The 18435-nt window shown below is 41.3% G+C and overlaps 3 protein-coding genes across 7 annotated transcripts in view; 1 reads left to right on the forward strand and 2 right to left on the reverse strand.

Moving 5' to 3' along the window:
* Positions 1 to 1154, reverse strand: part of ALG13 (ALG13 UDP-N-acetylglucosaminyltransferase subunit) — a 47024-nt gene extending 45870 nt beyond the window's left edge. Inside the window, exon 1 of the mRNA XM_048959975.1 lies at positions 1061 to 1154. The gene's annotated coding sequence lies outside the window, so the exon portion shown is untranslated. The remainder of the gene's footprint in view (positions 1 to 1060) is intronic.
* DCX (doublecortin) overlaps positions 1 to 18435 on the forward strand; it is a 126852-nt gene that overhangs the window by 12900 nt on the left and 95517 nt on the right. The window contains exon 1 of one of the 5 annotated variants that reach the window (XM_048959428.1): positions 6400 to 6424. The exons of the other annotated variants lie outside the window; for them this stretch is intronic. The gene's annotated coding sequence lies outside the window, so the exon portion shown is untranslated. Of the gene's footprint in view, positions 1 to 6399; positions 6425 to 18435 lie in introns of those variants that run through there. 5 annotated transcript variants of the gene reach the window in all.
* Positions 536 to 1064, reverse strand: SERTM2 (serine rich and transmembrane domain containing 2). Its single transcript, XM_048959430.1, has one exon. It carries the CDS (start codon positions 1005 to 1007, stop codon positions 729 to 731), a length of 279 nt encoding a protein of 92 aa, XP_048815387.1. The 5' UTR covers positions 1008 to 1064; the 3' UTR covers positions 536 to 728.

Below are 18435 nucleotides of genomic sequence, written 5' to 3' on the forward strand. Positions count from 1 at the left end.
CTGGAAGGTATGACTGCATCTGTAATCTGCTCAGTCAATTTAGAGAGCAACAAAGAAGTAGAGCGTCTTAACATTTTTCTCTCCTGCTGCTCGTTTCCTGCTGTTTTGTTTTTATTTTATACATTTTTTTCTTTCTTTTAAGTGCTCTTTCTGATATCTGTATGGGGAACAGTTCAATGTGAGAAACCAATAGTTCCAGCAGGTGATGAAACATTTGTTTACTACTGAAACTCTGCTGTACAAATATGCCATTCAAGTAGGAAAGATGTTTAATATTATCTTTCTTAAATAGGAGAAATGTCTGAGAATTTCCAGACCACCATTTATTTCTGTATGTGCCCTGTAGGCTTTTTGCACTTAGTCTAATAACTTTGAAAAGTCTCTTCTCAGGTGAAGAATTTAAAGGCAGAGCAATAGGACAGCAAATACAGACTGCAGTACATGTTCTGATATGCACCTCTTTCTTTTATCTTTCCTGGTTACACTTCTCATCATATCATAAAGGGTTTTTAGAGGATTACGAGTCTGACAGCAGTGATTTTCATAATGTAAGTTTTATTGAGGGTCTTGCACACGTTGCCTGGTGAACAGCCAGTGGGTCTCAGCCAGTCAGTGTCTGAGTTCATGACACCAGGTCTTTTGTGCTGCTGTTGATGGTTATGCAGTAAGTTACAGGGCTCATACAGGTGGGCAGAAGTTCCTTCCACCACATCTTTTCATGGGGGTCTCTAAGTGGTAGGAATCCTGAAGTGCATTTCCACATCTGTGAACTGCTGGACATTCTCAGTGCTCTCTGGAGGTGTGGTGACTGGGGAAACAACATGCTTCAGGCGCAAAAGCAAGGTGAAAAGCAATATGAGAAGGATAGCCAGAACTGTTAAGAACAATCCCACATACACATAGAGACCAGAATATTTATCTGCTGCTTTGTCTACTTCTGTAGCCAGAGTTGGATAGTGAATGCGTCCAGTCAAGTTTCCATGGAATTTGAAATAAATCTCAGTCATTGCTGTCAACTTTGCTACATTTTTTCTATTTACTTTCAACTTCAATGTCTTACCTCACTGGTCTCAAAAAGTAGGTCAAAAGAAGACAGATGGTGATATGACTTCTGTGTAAAATTCAGGAGGAAATGCTATCCTCTTGTCCTCGATCGGTTTCACAGAGTTAGCAGACTGCAAATAATAAGCCTTTGTAAACCATAGTTGCTATCATAATGATAACAAGCACTAGACTTGTATTTTACATGGCCACCAATCTTCTATTTTGTTCTCAAAATCCTTGGCTGCTGCTTCTAGTAGGCCACCTCCTTCAGAAGGTGAGATGCTTTGGTTCTCCTTCCAAATTGATCTGCAAGGGGTTGTATAATTTCGGTCTTTGCAAGTGCTGCTTTCCAAAAAGAGCAAGTTTTCTGCTGGCTTTTCCAACAGCAGGTGGTTTATCCCTGCATGAGATGGGGAATGTTGGTGTCTGCTGGGAAGTTTCTGTGTTAATCCAGGGTTACTGATGATTGCTTGGAATATAGAATTTCCAGTTTCTTGTAACGCATTGTGAAAAGTTGTCTGTCTAGAGGGAAATATGAGAGAAACGAAACCAAGTTTAAAAATAGCCTCATGTGTATGTGATAGCTTTAGGTAAGAAATGAGTTTAATCCCTTGTTGTGCTCCTATGAGCCACTTTGGCTCAGTGCTGCTTCTGATCTATTTAACTGGAGACTTGGGCAGAGAGGAACCTTATGAGGTTCAACAAGGGCAAGTGCAGAGTTCTACAACCATGGAGTAATAACTGCATGTGCCAGTACAGGTTAAGGGCTGACCTGTTGGGAAGGCGATCTGTGGAGAAGGACTGGGGTGTGCTGGTGGACAGCAGGGTGGCCAAGAGCCAGCAGTGTGTCCTGGTGACCAAGAAGGCCAGTGGGTACATCAAGAAAAGTGGCCAGCAGGTCAAAGGGAGGTGATCCTTCCTTGGAGGTGAGGTCACATCTGGAGCCCAATTCTGGGCTCACCAAACCAAGAACATTTTCTGCAGGTAACTTTTAGAGAGAGTTCAGTGGACAGCCACAATGATCATCAGGGCCTGAAGCATCTTCCTACTGAGGAAAGGCTGAAAGTTCCAGGCTGAACAGCCACAAAAAAGACTAAGTAGAAACCTTGTAAATATCTAATAGGCAGGAATCAAGTACATGGTGCCAGGCTCTTCTCAGTGATGCCCAGTGACAGAACAAGGGGCAATGGGCACAAAGGGGAGCATGGGAAATTACATACAAACATGAGGAAAAACTTCTTTACTTTGAGGATTACAAAGCACTGGAACAACCTGCCCAGAGAGGCTGTGGAGTCTCCTTCTCTGGAGTTGTTTAAAACTTGCCTGGATGCCTTCCTGTGTAACCTACTCTAGGGAATCTGCTTTAATGGGGGGTTGGATGATCTCCAGAGGTCTCTTCTGACCCCTATAATTACATGATTCTACGAAGTTTAGAGGAAGACCATGTGAGTCTAAATATTAGTCTCCTCTGGTTCTTACTTTAAAGGTAAGAGGAGGCTTCACAGTCTATGGAATTAGGTATCTTAGAAGAAGGGGACAAGAATCCAGCCAGTGCCCTACACGTGTTTTTATTTGTTAGGACCCCTTGTTTCTTTTGCTTGGCATGCTTATATGTCCAGTATCCACTAGGTGTGGTTGAAAAAAATTCCCCTGGAACTCTCTTGGGCATGTAACAACTGGGTTGTCAGGGTACCTATAAACAGCAACACCTGTTTTTGATGGAATAACTGAAGTAAAGCATTGTATTATTGTATTGTAATTTGCATTGTATTTTTGTAGCAAGTCTTGCAAACCAAGGTGAACTAATTTTTTATATACAGATCATAAATCTCCCCAAACAACGTTTACAGTATACACAGAAATCCTCACAAATGCAGATAATACTACTGGGTTGAGGGTACTAGAAAGAAATTTTCAGCCCTATCCAAGGCTAGAGTATGTATAGAAATGTTTGTTTTTCAGAGTATGCGGTTTGCTGCTGAACAGCTTGGGAGAGCTAAAGATTTGAAAGCTTCAGTTAGGATGTAGTGGGGGTTGATCTGGGGTTTCCCTCCCATACATACTCCATTTTATGAGTTCTCTGAGCAACCAACTTCAGGAGAAAAAGCAAACAATAATGCAGCCACAGCTCTATCAAAAGGAACAAATTAAGGAAGACTTAAGATTGTGGTGATTCCTAATTACAAGTGACTTTGGGTTCTTTAGAATAAAATACTTGAGGTATATTAGATGTTCTCAGCTCTAGAAGAGACTATTCCTATACCTTCAAGATTTTTACTTCTTTGATTTACAACCTCCAAAATAAAGTACCCAGTTCCCTGTGATTTGCAGATGTTAGTATGTGTAAGCCTTCCATTGTGCTGCTAAGTTGTAAACAGAAAAGTTGTTTATAAAAATGCCATTAGTTAGTAATACGGTGCTGATGTGCTATTAAGGACTTGGTGACTATTTTAATATCTTTCTCTGACTGGAGGAAACATGCGACAGGATCCTAATGTAAGAAACAGAAGATGGGGGCAGTTGGTCACATAAATGGATTCACAGCTTAGATGGAGAGAGAAAGATAGGGTGAAGTGTACTTTTTGGGTGCACATGCCCTGAGCAGGAATGTTTCACATGTCTAGAGGTCCCAGAGGATATGTCTGTGCTGAACCCTGAGGATGAGCTTGAACAGAAGCATACATTCTGGACTCCTGCAGCCCTTTTGCTTCTTGGTGATACGGGTACAGCAAGCAGCCTCCCACAGCCCTTGTGGGTGCTGTATTACTCTGCCCCCCAGTGTACCAGTGACAGAACAAGCAACTCTTAAGTATGCTTAAACATCCAGAGATGCAAGCTTGTGGACTAATCTTGTTGTCTGGTCTTAGGGCAGCCTTGGGGCACCCTTCAAGGTCTCTAGCAGTGAGCAAAAATTGCAGCGTTGTTATATAGTCTGTGGCAGTGACTTGAGCAGGTTTGGAGCTGAGGCAGGAGCAGGGGATGTGAAGGCTGTGTTATAACCAAGCACTTAGCCAATTATAGGGCAGTGTATCTTAACTCCGTTCTTCAGGTATAAGTGACAAGTATTCCCCCATGAGGAATATTCTCATGACATAAAGCAAGTGGAAATTAATATGGCCAGTAACCTTCGTATCATTTTAAACCTTTGTATTTAAAGTAAGATTTCCTTGTTGATAATGAAATGTAGTCGATCTGGAATCTGACACATGCATGCGTTAAAGCACAGAGCAATGCCCATCTCATCTGCTATCTCACTAAGAGCTAAAGTCAGAGCTGGTTTCTCTACTTAAGCCATTAGGATCTTTCCTCCTTTATAAAATTAGAATGCAGAATGCTAAGGACATTAATCTTAAGTTCAATAATTAACTATAAGCCAAGACCTTGAATTGAGAAAGCTCTGCTAATTAATAAAAGGAGCAGATTAATAATAGAAATATTAGCAGTAGAGGCTTGGCACAGCTTTCATTTTTTTGTAGTCTCAACTATAGAACTGTCAGGAGCAACCAACTACTCAGGCTGTTGAAAGCTGTGAACTTAACTACATCTCTTTTTTTTTTTTTTTTTTCCCCCAGAAATAATTCAGTAGCCCCAGGCAGCACTAAAGATTTGCTGCTGTTCAATTTGCCAGTGATCTCAGTGAATGTATCTTTTTGGATGTTAGTAAATTCAGCTTGAACTCCCTCATTTAAGGAATGCAAACTTGAAAACTGTGGAGATTAAGGTAATGTGAAAGTAAATGGGTACACAGAGGTTCTACAAAACCTGTGTATAAAGCAGATTAGTATTTATAACTTTGTGTAACTCAGTACTACAGACAAAACCTCCCTGGCTACCCTTTGAAGACCAGCAGTACGAGGACAAATTAAGTAGAGATTTATTAGAGAGCAGAGCAGCGTAAGTGGTGCCAAACTTCACTGTGATCTATGTTCTTCATCAGGGCTTTGTTGCTCTGCTCTGGCTGGACAATGTATCAGTTTCTAAGGAGTGTCAAGCACCACTAATGCTCAGTGGATACAGGCTGATTCCAAACAGACGCTTCCTTTTCAGCACTTTGTGCTCATTTTATGCAAGGATTAATAACAAAAACAGAACATTTCATTTAGTAACAGAAAACAACAACAGCAAAACAACAGTAATGAAAATAGATGCCCTGAACAAAACACCAATAAAATTTCTTCTTGGAGTATGTCTTAACAAGAGAACAAATCTGAGCCAAAACTTCATGAGTGCTGCAATTACCACCCTCCTTCTGCAGCTTCAGGAACTATCAAGATTTTCCCCATTCTTAGGAAGCCTGCATGGCCCCTTCACACCTTTGTAGGTCACAGAGAAGCAGAAAAAAAAGATTCCTCCCTCCCCCCTCAACAATGCAGACAGACAACAGAAATTTGTTTTGCAACTCATGTCTTATTTCACTTATTTCCTTTTACTCCCAGATTGCTTTAAGTGTCACCTGCTAGTAAGGCATCTCTGAAAGTGAGGGCAACTTTAGAGTTCTGCTTTTCCAGCCAATACTAACATTACTGCAATGAGTGAAGTGGGACAGAAGAGAATGGTTATTCCAAAGTAGTTTAAGGTGCTCTGAGCTGTCTGAAAAGCACAGAAACATTTCTTTTAGAACACAGACACTGCCAGGTGTATTCTGTCTAGGTGACTTTTAGAGATAAGACAGTGTTGAAGAAATGCAAACAAGGCATTTAAGTATCAGTTCCATCCATGGCTTGCATTTTCTTCAGGGAGTATCTGAGAGGAAAGGGGGGAGTGTCTTTTATTTCAGTGGTGGTGTTTTTTGTTCTTATGCTGAAGTGCAAGATAGTATGGTAGTGTCTCAGCTGTGACGGTGCATAGGGAGAGAACAGAATAAAGCATAGTTACCTTTCAGAAGCAGGAGTTTTGGGATTAGGCACTAGAGCCGCTGGTTCGGACCATGAGCTTGCTGGTGATGTATCAAGGCATATCTCCTCCTAGGTAGTGGGATTAGTACAAAAAAGATTTGCAGTCTTACTGTTGAATTCAGTGCATTTTTAGTGCATTTGGCATATCTGTTGCTGTCTTCTCCTTTGCTCTTGAATTCGTGTGGTTTAATGTCAGGTATGGCTCTTATTCCAAGTCTTGATGTCAATTTACAATCTGACTCAACAGCGTCAGAGCTGGTGCTCTGTACTTTGTAGGCAATAGAAGCAGAAGACGAGGAGATTTCTCTTTGTGTGCTTCACTGCTTGGATGGAAACAGCGTAAGCCAGCAGTTCCCTCCCTCAGCAGCAGTAGGCAACAGGCAACGGAGAGGATCGCAGCACTCCAGCGCTGCTGTATCTTGGCTGCAGGAGAGGAGGGAAAGGAGGGAGGCTGCCAGCTCATCACACAGCAAAGTTTGTGCAAGGTTCTTAACCCTTTCGTGCTTGCAAGTGGTAAACAAGACTGAGCTGCCTTGTAGTTGAGGAGTAAGATGTGAGTCAGGAAGAAGCAGTATCAATTTCTTTCTGGTTTTCTGCAGATTGCAGAGGTTTTGTTTTGTTGTTTTTTTTTTTGCCTCTTGGGAGGGATTAGTTGGGGAGAGCTCCCAGCTGGGCTCCTGTTTGCAATCATGGGCAGGTGTCACTTTTCATCTGGGGCCCTCAAACATTGCTCTTTGGGATTGTTGCTTTTTATGTTGTTGGGATTTGTTTTGTTTTGGTGCTTAGTGTCTGGTGTTCTGGGGAGGTGTCTGTGGCTGTTTTAGCTTACAGTTCATTTATCCCCTGAGGTATTTGAAACTGTTAACAAGTGTACCCCCAGCTTGAATGCCTTGTGGCTAAAAAAAATTTTTTTTGCTTGAAGCTCAGATCTACCTGCAGAAAAGAAGCAGGAGGAATTGAAGTTGATGTGGGAACCTAAACAGTCCTGATCTCAAGTCACTTGACCTGCATTTATTACCTACCCCAAGCTGACAAATGCAGGGGTTTTGTGTCCCTGTCCAGTTACTATACAAATCAAACAGTATGAAAATTAGAATTTTCATTGTGTGCACATCTGAGGAAGGTGACAAGGATCAAGATTGCTTACTTTACACAAGGTGGCTCAGTTTTCAGGGGAGCAGATGTCAGTTGGGATGTGTGCAATGGGTTTCACCAGCAGAGGAGCACAGCCAGAGATGACCAGGATGTAGACAGGGAAGCTGCAGTTTGTGATTGCCAACCACTGAACTGCATGTAGCTAGGTTTCACATGCAGCCTGAGTATCCATTCCCCGTGTTCTTTGTGTCCTAGCTAAACCTGACCCACAGGCCCACAATTACTGTGGGTTTGCAGTAGCTTCCAGTGACCAGAGGCTGTCATTCATTCTCAACCTGTGCTTTGGGCACTGACAACAAGGTTTCCCTCTGGAAAGGAGATCCCATGCAAGTTTGGGAAAGAGCATTTCATTTTTTCTTTCAAGCATTGTGTTTGATGAGACAAACGCTTTATCTCCTTAGAACAGCTCTCTCCTGGAAGTTCCCTATCTCAACTGCATGAGCAGGCGGCCCAGAGGGTGATGAAAAACAGCTGCATAACTCTTTTATCCTTTTTGGAGTGAAGGAGTGTGTTATAAACCCATCCTTCTCTGGGTATCAATATCTGGAACTCACAAGCACAGTGTATTCTTGCAGTGCTGCACTATATAGGTAAAAGATAGTCTTTATCAAAAACTACAACTCTTCCCTCTGAAAAGCAAGGTTTTCTAAGGCAGGTGTGTTGCTGATCCTACTACATGTTTTCTTTGTTGTAATCCTATATGTACTGCCTTATTTTGCTGTTTGTGCTATGATTCCCCGCATGTGTATTTTTACTGGAATCAGTCCAGTTTCTCCTTTAGCAACAAAGTATCCAATGACACCTCAAAACCCTGGGAACGTGTCCTTTTATTTAAGGAGAAATGAGTGAGAGCACTGTTTAAACAAATTATGTTGTGGGTTGAGTTATGAAACTCAGAAGAGGCAGACAGGCGTGTGTTGAAATCCCGCAAGCCAGCTTTCTATGTATGCTAACGAGTGTTGCTGAAATGAAAAGATCTCTCTCACCCTGCAACCCAGCTTCTCTGCTCAGCTCTTTTTCCCTTTGTTGTTGTTGTTGTTGCAGGAACTTCTCTCTCCCTTTTGTAGGACCAAGCTGCTCTTTGCTGGATGGGCATACTTGGATTTCTTGTTTCCTTTGTAGCAGGGTATAATAAAGACAGATGAATTTTAGATAATATCACAGTTTATACCAGCTGAAGCTAATAATTGCTTGGCTGACTGATTGCTGAATTCCTGAGTTGTTCAGAAGTATGTAAGGCTTTCTCTCTACGTAAATTTTTGGAACAGTCAATGACAAATTTGTGTGACATAAAGGTATACAAATTACCTTGGAAATACACAGATAAGAATCTAGTGAAAATAATTTTTCAAGCAGCCATTAGAAATTTGGAGGGTGAAGAGTAGAGTCCTCATTAGGTTCCTTCCTTCACATTGCTTGACCTGTGCACCAAGTTTTGATCAGTTAATTTTATATATCTTTCTCATAACACTCCCACAGCTAGTGACATTTGGTTTTAACAAGGACCAAGGAGATGTGAGTGATTACTAGTGGTTATAAACTGTTTATTTCTTCAGGGATTCTTCTGTTATCCAAATTTATGAATTCTATAAACAGACAAAAGATTACTTTGGATCTTTCAAAATTTATTTCAGTGTAGCTGCGGAGAATGAAGACAGAGTTGGGCTCTCCTCTCTCCCCATGTTTTTGCAGCTGAGACATCCCAGGTTATTCAAGCTGTCATCTGCGGAGACCTTTGATAATTCAGATCTGTGTGTGGGAGGGCCAGCATTGAGTGGAAGCCTCTTTTGCTAATGTAGATGATATCTATTGAACTCTGGAAAAAGGTGCAACTTGGTAGGTGTCTGTGCATTTGTCAAAGGTGACAGAAAACAGAAACAATGTCTGAGTTTTCAGTTCTAGGGATGGAAAATGTGTTAAATTAGAGCAGATTAAACTCAGATGTCACATCTGAAATGCTTTCTGTGTTTGGATGTACTTTCTGCTTGTTTTGAGGTTACAGTCAATACCAGTTCATCATTTATGTATTTGTTGCTATCCTTACCTTTTATCTTGTTAAAACAGCTTCCCTTTTCCACCTACATGGTTAATCCCTGTAGGAGAGTTTGACTGACTGAGCTGTTGTGCTGACCTGTTGTGCACTTGGTGGGAAGTCAGGGCCAACCTGGGGAGCTCAGGTGTGTGCAATGTACTTAAGTGACCAGGAGTGGAACCAGGAACCACCTCCCAGACCTCATTTAAGGATTGGCAATAGAGGAGAGGGATTTCTAGCAAGATCCCTGCCTACCAGAGGCCTTCCAAAAGTAAGCAGTTTTTCTTCCATATCCATGGCTGCTACATTTCATTGTTCTCATTTGCTGCAGCCTAGGATTGTGCCACTCCACTGTTATTGCTGTACTTTAGAGGAGAACACTGCAGTCAATTGGATGGCAACCCTGAAAGCAAAGGAAGTTGCCTGGAGTTTTGTTTCTCTCTTAGACCACAAAGGATCTGAAGTAAATGTACTAATTTGTCTCTACTTCATTTCTTCTTCACAGAAAGGGAAAAATTACCACCACTTCCTCATGAACAGTCTGTCAATACAAAGTGCTACAGAAATGCATGTGGCCATGTGCCCACTGCTCCAGTAGAGCTGAGTACTTTTTCTCCTGTGCATTCCCATGCAATCTTGTTTTGCCCTGTACAGTGTGCCTCAAAACGCTCATGTGTTTGGACTGAGTTGTATTGTTTTGAAAGGCTTTGGGCTATTTTGACGACTTGGTTTTGTTTTGAACTTCATTCTTCAAAAATACTGCAATGGTTTTGTTTGTTTATAAAAACTCATTCTCCCACAGATAACTCAAGAAATTCAGCCTAGCATGATGCTACTGGTAATTTTAAGGAACATTTCTAATCTGATTTACTGTTGTCAGTGAAGGACTGTGTTGTCCCCCAGACTGAATTCTGTCTGAAACAGTCCTAAGCTTTGTTTCCTGAGGGAGCTTGTAAAGGTTGTCATTGCAGATCCCCTTTCTCTAGGTAAGTCAATGGGATCAGTCTAGCTCTGGTAGGGCAAGATAGAAAGAGCAGTGTTGTATGAATAACCCTTGGGTTCCACATGAAATGCAAGTACCTAACAGCCTCCTTCCACTGAGGTCCCACACAGGTCCTTGCAGATCTTGAAAAAAAATTAGTTGAAAAATGAGTCAGAGATGGAACTCAAACCAGATACTGTTCTCCAGCCCATGGCCTAGATTATTATTACCATTACTATTATTCCTAAGTAGGACAGCTCTTGCAGTACTTATTCTTAGGGACTTCAGCACAATTTCTAGACCTGAGAGCTTCAGGGAAGTCTGGAGAAGCTTTTGGATGTGCTGATCATCTATTTTTGCCTGTCCAGTTGTTAAAATACAACCAGAGTAGCCCTTGCTTGATGTTGAGTCACTGTTTCAGTTGTTTAAAGTCACTTTTTTTTTTTTTAAACACTCATCAAGCTTGTCTTATGGCCCAACTGCACTACTTACTGGATGATCTTGACATGACTGACTGTGTGCAATAATTGTTCATAACTGGGCCTTATTTTATCAGCAAGGTAAAGAATGAGCTTCCAGGAGACTAGGTTGTTCCTCTGGATGATGGACAAGTCTGCATGGGCAGTGCAGGTTTTGCTGGGATTTGGGTAGCTCAGAAACTATTCTTCCCACTTCCATAGTAGGACTTGTGCTCCAGCGGAGACGTGGCATGGACGTATACGTCAAAGCCAACAGCTGATCTGTGTATATACATGAAATGTGAATGTTTTGTATTTCGGTGCTCTATGTAGTTTTCCTGAAATTCTAGATATTCTTGATGGAGCCTGAAAATACACATGCTCATTTTTTTTATTTCTGCATTCTTTGCCTTCAGTCTTGCCCCATGCTCAGGCTGTGGACAGCTTAACATTGCCTTCATTGCCACTTAGTATTGTTTTATGGCAAGTGAGTGAGTTGCTCTCGAGCTGCTGGACCTGCTGTCACTACAAGGTCCGTCTCAGGCCCCCAAGAGCAGGACCTCTCTGTGCGGGGAACCCTTTGACTCTTGTGGGCTTCACAGTGTTCTGCTTGCAGGACCAGCTTGAAGGGTTGAGGATGTGATTCCCTGAGAAGTGCTTCACAGAGCAGATGATGTTAGACATAAGGAAGAACTTTTTCTCTCAAAGAGTGGTCAGGCACTGGAATGGCTGCCTGGGGAGGTGGTGGAGTCTCCGTCCCTGGTGGTGTTCAAGGGGCATCTGGATGACATGCTGTGTGATGTGGTTTAGTGCTTGTGGTGGCAATGGTGATGAGGAGACGGTTGGACTAGATTTTTGTAGGTGGCTTCCAGCCTTGTGATTCTATGATTCTATGTTGCAACATGTGTGACTGTATCTAAAACTTTTCTCAACGTGCGCCTCTCCCCTTGTTACAGTCGAAGGTACCACCTGAGCTTGCCAGGCAGTGCTGTGATTGCAAAGTCAAATGGACTTTCTTTAGAGCTCATCCTGAGCAAACTTCCCTAAAGCTGGTGTTCGCTGTTATGCAGGGTGTTATTTTGGTCTGAATGCTGAGCGTTTTTGAACTTAAGCACTTATAAACTCACTACTGGCAAGGACCCATGAGTCACTACTTTCAGAACCTTTAAAATATGATCAGGTATCTTGAATTCTAACCAAATCCTCACAGGCAGGCCATAAAGCTGAATGCACAGTGGGTAGAGTATAGGGAAGGCTAGCTGCAAAACAGTTAAACTCTTCTCTGAAATCTCAGATGTCACATTATTTGCATGATTCACAGTTAACAGATGGGTTTATGCCCATGTGCAGGGGGGAACTGTTCTTCAGTTCCAGTCATTAAGTAATAATTACAACAGTTTATACTGTAAAGAAAACAATTTTGTGATGACCCTATTACATCATTTCTTATTTCTTGGGTTTGTTTTCATTCCGATCTTGAAGAAAATCCCTTTTTTTTCAGTTCTCATGTATGAAATCTGCTGCTAAGGGGACTTTGCCCACCCACACAATTTGACTTTTCAGATATCAGCATTTCCACCCAGAGCTGGATGAACTCTTTCAAAACCCGTCTGGAGTAAATATGGTTGAAATCTTTGCACAAGGAGAAGGGAAAAAAAAAGTAGCAGATGCAAATGTTGCCATCTCTACTCTGCCACGTTGTGTCATGATTTTGAATAAACTCAGTTTGTATCAAAGATAAAGAAAAGCACAGTAAAGCTTAGCTGCTGTCAAATGTACTAATAGTTATCACAGTTTAAGCTAAAATGATACAAAATCAAGTGTACAAAAAAGCCATTGCTGCATTACCTGACTGGCGTGGCATGGGATTAAATTGTCTAAAAGTTGAGATTATTCTGTATGTGTCTGTTTCAAGTACTTTCATCTGAAGACATTCAGTCTAGCCTTCATAAACTGTGCCATGGGTCTGAAAGTGAGTGGTATCAGTGCTGCTCAACCCCCATTTTCTTCATGTGTCTGCTTGTGAATACCCATACAACACAGGAAAATTCACCTTAAAACTAAAGTGTTCCTTATGGCCTCTGTATGCATGGGGGATATAATGCCTGCTGGGACCAATGTCAAGATCACAGATATCTGGTAGTGAGGCTTGAATTGTATTTAATGTGGAACTATTGGTCAGTGCTTATAACTGAAAAAAGTCCAAGTTATCAGTGGGAATAGTACCTGTGCCTCATGCTGTTACTTCATAAAGTAGTTGCTCAGGTATTTTTCTTTAATCCACTTCCCAGGAGTTGATCCTTCCCAGTAATAGAAATCTTTCTTGCCACGACTAAGTTCTTCTCTTGCCTCTGCCTGAAAACATCTATACCTTAATGTTTGTCATTTATGGCTGAAGAGCCCCAGACATCTGTGCTGTGATACAGACAACATATGTTGCCCTGACCTTGTATCTCGCTTTATTCTACTACACTGAAAGAGCAAGAAGAGTTATGTCAAATAAAGCAATTTTGAAATCATGTTTGACTGGATGAAAATACACTACTGTTTTTCAGCTGAGATAGAATAGTAGGAGCAAAACATTATCAGTGATTTCAGGTTAGTTCTGAATTTAAATCCTCAATGGATGCTCTTAGAATGCAGAAGAGGAGCAGAGCAAGTAGTATGGAGAAAACTGCACAGTGTGGCTGTTTGAGTTCCCCCCGGTTTACTGGAGGCCTCTTTGTATGACAGCTTTTAGCATCTATTTCTTTCCAACAATAGCGAGACAGGATGTCAGCCTAGACATTCTCTTAGTCTCGGTTGCAACAGCTGTTGCTATATATTTATGGCACAGCCAGGGAGTCACAAAGTGTGACTGCTTTGTCTGATAGCGGTCACAAATTCCTTCTTCCTCAGCCTCTGGGTCTTTTACAGAACAAACTCAGTGGCCGGTTCCACTTAATTACTATTCATTTTCGGTGAAGCAAAGTTGCTGTGTGACTGTGTGCTTAGTTACTGTTTCTGAATATTAATAGCCAGTTTGGTTTTTTCCCCTAAATCTGTGTCACAAAAAACCATGTTTTCCTTCCATCTCCAGAATCAAGTTGTCTGGGAAGTCACTGTTCTGTGAAAAGTCTGGACAAAGACCTTATTGAATTTCCCTTTTTATCAGCAGACTGATCTCTCCCTTTATTTTTAGCATATTATCAACAAAAGTTGCTTTATTGCTTCACTGCTTATAAATGAAGATGTTTACAATACAGATAAACAGTTCTACCTAGAAAAATTTTCCACATGGTTCTCCTGATAGCACACAGCATGAAGTCTGCTGCTTGGTCATCTGGTCCTTCTCTTTTTAGGTCCAAAATACCTACTGCATCCTGCTCATTCCACACAGCCTTTCTTAGTTCCCACTGAAAATAGGAGGTACAATTACCCTCCAGATTCACATTGCTAACCTCTCCCAGCTTCTTAAAGCCAGACTTGTCTAGTGCCTAGGCATTGATTCAAAATACCAACCATGTAGAGATCTTATGCCTTTCTCAGGTGATGCTCTTGAAGAGGTTTCTTGTCCTGGGAAGCAGCGGCCAAATAAGATGTTTGTTGCTACAGGGGAGAAGACTGAAGAAATACTTAATTGATGCTGAAAACTAGCTTTTTCTCTGGCAGGTTCCTGTTATTCCAGTACTCATTCCATGTACCAAGATTAAAGAAAATGCCAATTCTGAGCTAGATCTGCTCTCTATACGTCTATGTGACTTCACTAGTGACAGAAGCATTCAACCCTTACCCTGACAATAGCTTTAGGAAATATTACTTTGTGTCAGTGTCTGTTATGTGCCTATGCTGCCTTCTGTAAAGGGCAAATGCTTCATTTCTACTTCTTGAAGAGATAGCAGTTTTCTATTTTACTTCCTAATGCCAACAAAATCTCTCTTCATAGAATTTTAGTCTTGTGCAATAGCAAGAAGCACAAAATCTCCACCTGCATGCAGTTTATTGTTAACTTTTCTTCCTGCTTCAGCTGCTCTTCTAGGCTCAAAATAATCAAGAAAAAAGTAACAAGTGTACAAATAATGCAATGAACTTCTCATCTCTTAATCTGCGACTAGACCACATACAATGTATGTGATGTTGTGGGTCTCTCAGCAGGGATGAGACCTACAAAAATTATCCTGAGAATAAACATGTACATTTCCATGAAAGTAAAGTGTAAGAGATCAGACCTGAAGAGATCATTCACACATTCAGGTGTGAAGTCACTGTACTGATGACCAAAGATTGTGATAGCAGTGCTCTCTGTTGGGCTGCACCACAGCCAATCCTCAGTGGAACCATGGTTTCCCTAGGCATTTTTCCACCACCTGTGTTTTCAGTTCCCAGAGTTGGGCTTCCTGGAGGAGCTGTTTGTGAATGTGATGCCAGCATCATCACCAAAGCAACTGGCACCTTATTTGGCCTGTGCAGTCCTGAGCAAATATTGCAGTCTTAATATCACCAGCAGGTGCTACAGCTACCCTTTCTTAGTATCCCCTGTCCATTTAGGCAGATATTAGTGCTGGATTTGGTTCTTTGAGTACTAACTTGGCCACCTATGTTTGATGTATTCCTCTCAATTGTTTGTGGAAGGTGAATTGTTGAGTTCTGGAGGCTAACAGAGAGTTTGTAGCACCCAGAGGTGCATGTTTCCTTGGGGGCTGTATTGGCCTTCCAAATATCATTAGGAGGCAGACTTGCTGGAATTCACTCTATCAATATGGAATGTTACCAAAGTCCTGAGTCTGTAGTCAGATATGGGCTGGTATGGCCCTCTGACAAATTCTTGTTACTCAGCACAGAGCAGAGATTTGCATGTTATCCATGTTTCACCAAGCCTCACTTTAAAGCTTAAAATATGTCAATTTGTGCTTATGATGCTGGAGAAGTCTTGTTCAAAACCTACTATTGAGATAAATGCTTTTACAAGGATGGAGGGAGGCTGGTCTAGAATTTAGTTCCTCAAGTCTGCTAGCACTCATTGCTTTGCGGTATTAATGTCTGCAATCTACAGCCTCCATCCTGCCCCTCTTAGTTTCCCTCTATATTCCTTATAACTCATTCTGCATATTGTCCATTCTTGTTCTTTCTAAGCTGTTCTCCTCCACCCCCAGCTCACCTAAGGCTCACACAAAGCTCACATGAGCAGAGTCAGTTTATTGCACTGTTCATATTTCAGTGAGTGGGTCATATTGGGCAGGGCTGCAATAGGAAAGCAGCAGCCAGCAGCTGTTTCCCATTTATTCATATGTAACCTCTACAGCACTGTCAGCAGAATACTAAACAAGATTTTAGCGTTTCTTTTTTGGTTGGTTGATTATCAGCCAATTGCTCTTGAATTCCAAGACAAAGTGTCTGCATGTCTCATTAGCAGGGTTAGCAAATCACTGCCACAGCAAAACCTCAGCTGCTTTTAGTTGTAGAACACAGTTGTTGGTTGCAAGTATCTGCTACCTGTGACTCCTTTTGCTATGGACTCTTCTCTTCATGGACTGTAGGAAAGCTCTAGGCCATACCAGGTTGAAAAGAGATTGTCACACTTACAAAAAATGAATGCACCTTTTCCTGGTTAAAAACAAAAACTATCAACCTAAGAAGCCTTAGTTTCTGTCCCCAGTGTAAAAATTTATTGGCTGATTCACTCTTGCTGGCCTGGAGTGACATCTAGGTACCCATGCATGTGTTTCAGGTATAACCCAAGAAGATCCTAAAAGATTGTTGTGGTGAGTTAAGTTCCTTGAAGCTTCCTCACATCAGTGAATTCACACTCAACTTTTTTACCCACTGTACATTCTAGTAAGCAGTGGCTATTCAACTGGAAGTAAGGAAAAGTGGGTGGAAAAACCACATCAAAAGGGATGGATGCAGTCCTGTAAGTCCTATAATTAGAGTCTTGCTTTCTCTCTGCACCTGTTTTTGTGTCCTCCCAGCATAACTTGGTTGAACATAGTCTCATGCTGCCAGTTGTTAGGAAAAACAAGCACACAAAAAAACCAACAAAACAATACTTTTATCTCTGTCGTAGTGAAGGTTCTTTCCCGCAGTATATTTGCAAATACTTCAGGAAGCTACTTTTAAATAAAGCAGTTGCCATGAATTAAGAGGGCAGATAGCAAGAGTCAAATGTATTTTCTATACTCTAATTTTGGCTTGGAAAATTACTCTAATAACTTTTCCTGTTAGTTCCAGTGATGTAGCTAAAAATCCACTGTGTGAGTCAAGTCCAGCCCTAGGCGGAAGCACCTTGCAGTGTAACAAACTCTACTACTTTATGTGTATGTTCTCTGAAAGGGAATTTAAGTCTCTGAATCTTCCTGATCCAGCTGATCTTATTTACGTTAGCTGAAAGATTTGTACTGCTATCTTTTCTAGCCATAAAATTTATCTTACCTTTCAACAATTTAAGATATTTCATTTTCAGTGGCTGTAATACTACAAGCTACCTTCATATTGTATGAAATATACTCCTAGTTTGTGACGTGTGGCCCGTGATACAGGGTGTTCTGCCAGCAAATATTTCTTCCAAGCAGGACAACATTTTTTAAAGAAACAAAAACAACAGTTTTCTTTACTGCTCTCTGTCACAGAAAAACGGAGTCTCAGATGTGTTTGTAAGATAAGGCCCACAAATGAATAGCTCAATTCAAAGAAAACCCATGTTAATAAAATTTGGAACATGTGTCTCTATATTCAGCAGTCAGGACTGTCACTTTTGGAGACAAATCCTATTTTTTCTGGTAGTGGGACACTGAGTTTCTCAGCTCTGCTAACATGTAATGATTCTCTTTGTTGCCCTGCTTGTAACCGTCAGGGCACATCAGATTCACTGCCATTTGAGGTAAGACTTGTTTTGTGCATCTGACAAGAAACGTTCAAATGTCTGAGGTGCTTCAGGTAATTCATCTGAGAAAGAGGGTGAGTTTCCTGCACAGGAAACATGTTAATGTGCCTCAAAGAACTACAAAGAGGCAAATGAAGGGTGCATGGGAGTAGAGAAATTCCAGTGCCATTTTGTTCAAGCAGCAAGAGAAGCATTTCAGTTGTTCCAGTCTGATCTTGTTTAGCTCTCAGTACACTGAAATACCTCCCAACACTCCTGATAGCCTGAGCATGATTTTCATTTTCTCCATTGAAGCCTCTTTGTCCCTGTTTCAGTCTTGAAGGCGACCAGTCTGTTAGGGAGGATGAAGTGGTTAAAGCAGTATGCCTATTGAAAATACTTGGCAGTAAAAAGACAAACAGAAGGGCATTTCAATGGGTTTCTATATGTCTAAAGTCATAGGCTTTAATTTAGCAGCTATTTGGTTTACTTTACTCCTAACTTTCACCCAAAATTGCTTTAGTAGCATGAAGTGGTGTGAAGCAAAGCCAAGGACTTTTCAGAAGGAAAGGTTTTCTAAAATGTTGAAACATGGAAATAAGCTGTGCTTAGATCTAAGCAGTATGCCAATTATTGCTGTCTTAAAGATAAAGATATGTACACAGCACACAAAATACGAGGCTGAAAAGCTCTGAGTATGGGTGAAATAACATGACTGTCTCAAAAAATACTGCAGATCTGGTCAGTGGATATCAAAGGTCTGACAGTTTGTGATCCATTTCCCTTCAGTGACAGAAAGGAGCTGGGATGTAACTGTAATATTCTAAGAAAATGGGTAATGCTGGGATATCCATTGTTTCCATCTATTATCTACTTAGCACCGCTGCTTCCCCCAGAAAACAATGGGATGCTGCCAATTTTCATGCAGCTATGGTTAAAAGATCTGAATGCATTTTTTGATTCCTCTGCTTTTGTATTCTGCATTGCTATTAGGCTGGCACAGTCCAGTTTGCCTACAGCAGTCTTCTGTG

Source organism: Lagopus muta, chromosome 13 (assembly GCF_023343835.1).
Source record: "Lagopus muta isolate bLagMut1 chromosome 13, bLagMut1 primary, whole genome shotgun sequence".
In the NCBI taxonomy this organism is placed as follows: Eukaryota; Metazoa; Chordata; class Aves; order Galliformes; family Phasianidae; genus Lagopus; species Lagopus muta.

Coding starts and splice junctions, on each gene's coding strand:
- SERTM2 (XM_048959430.1), bottom strand. CDS start 1,007: ATGACTGAGATTTATTTCAAATTCCATGGAAACTTGACTGGACGCATT.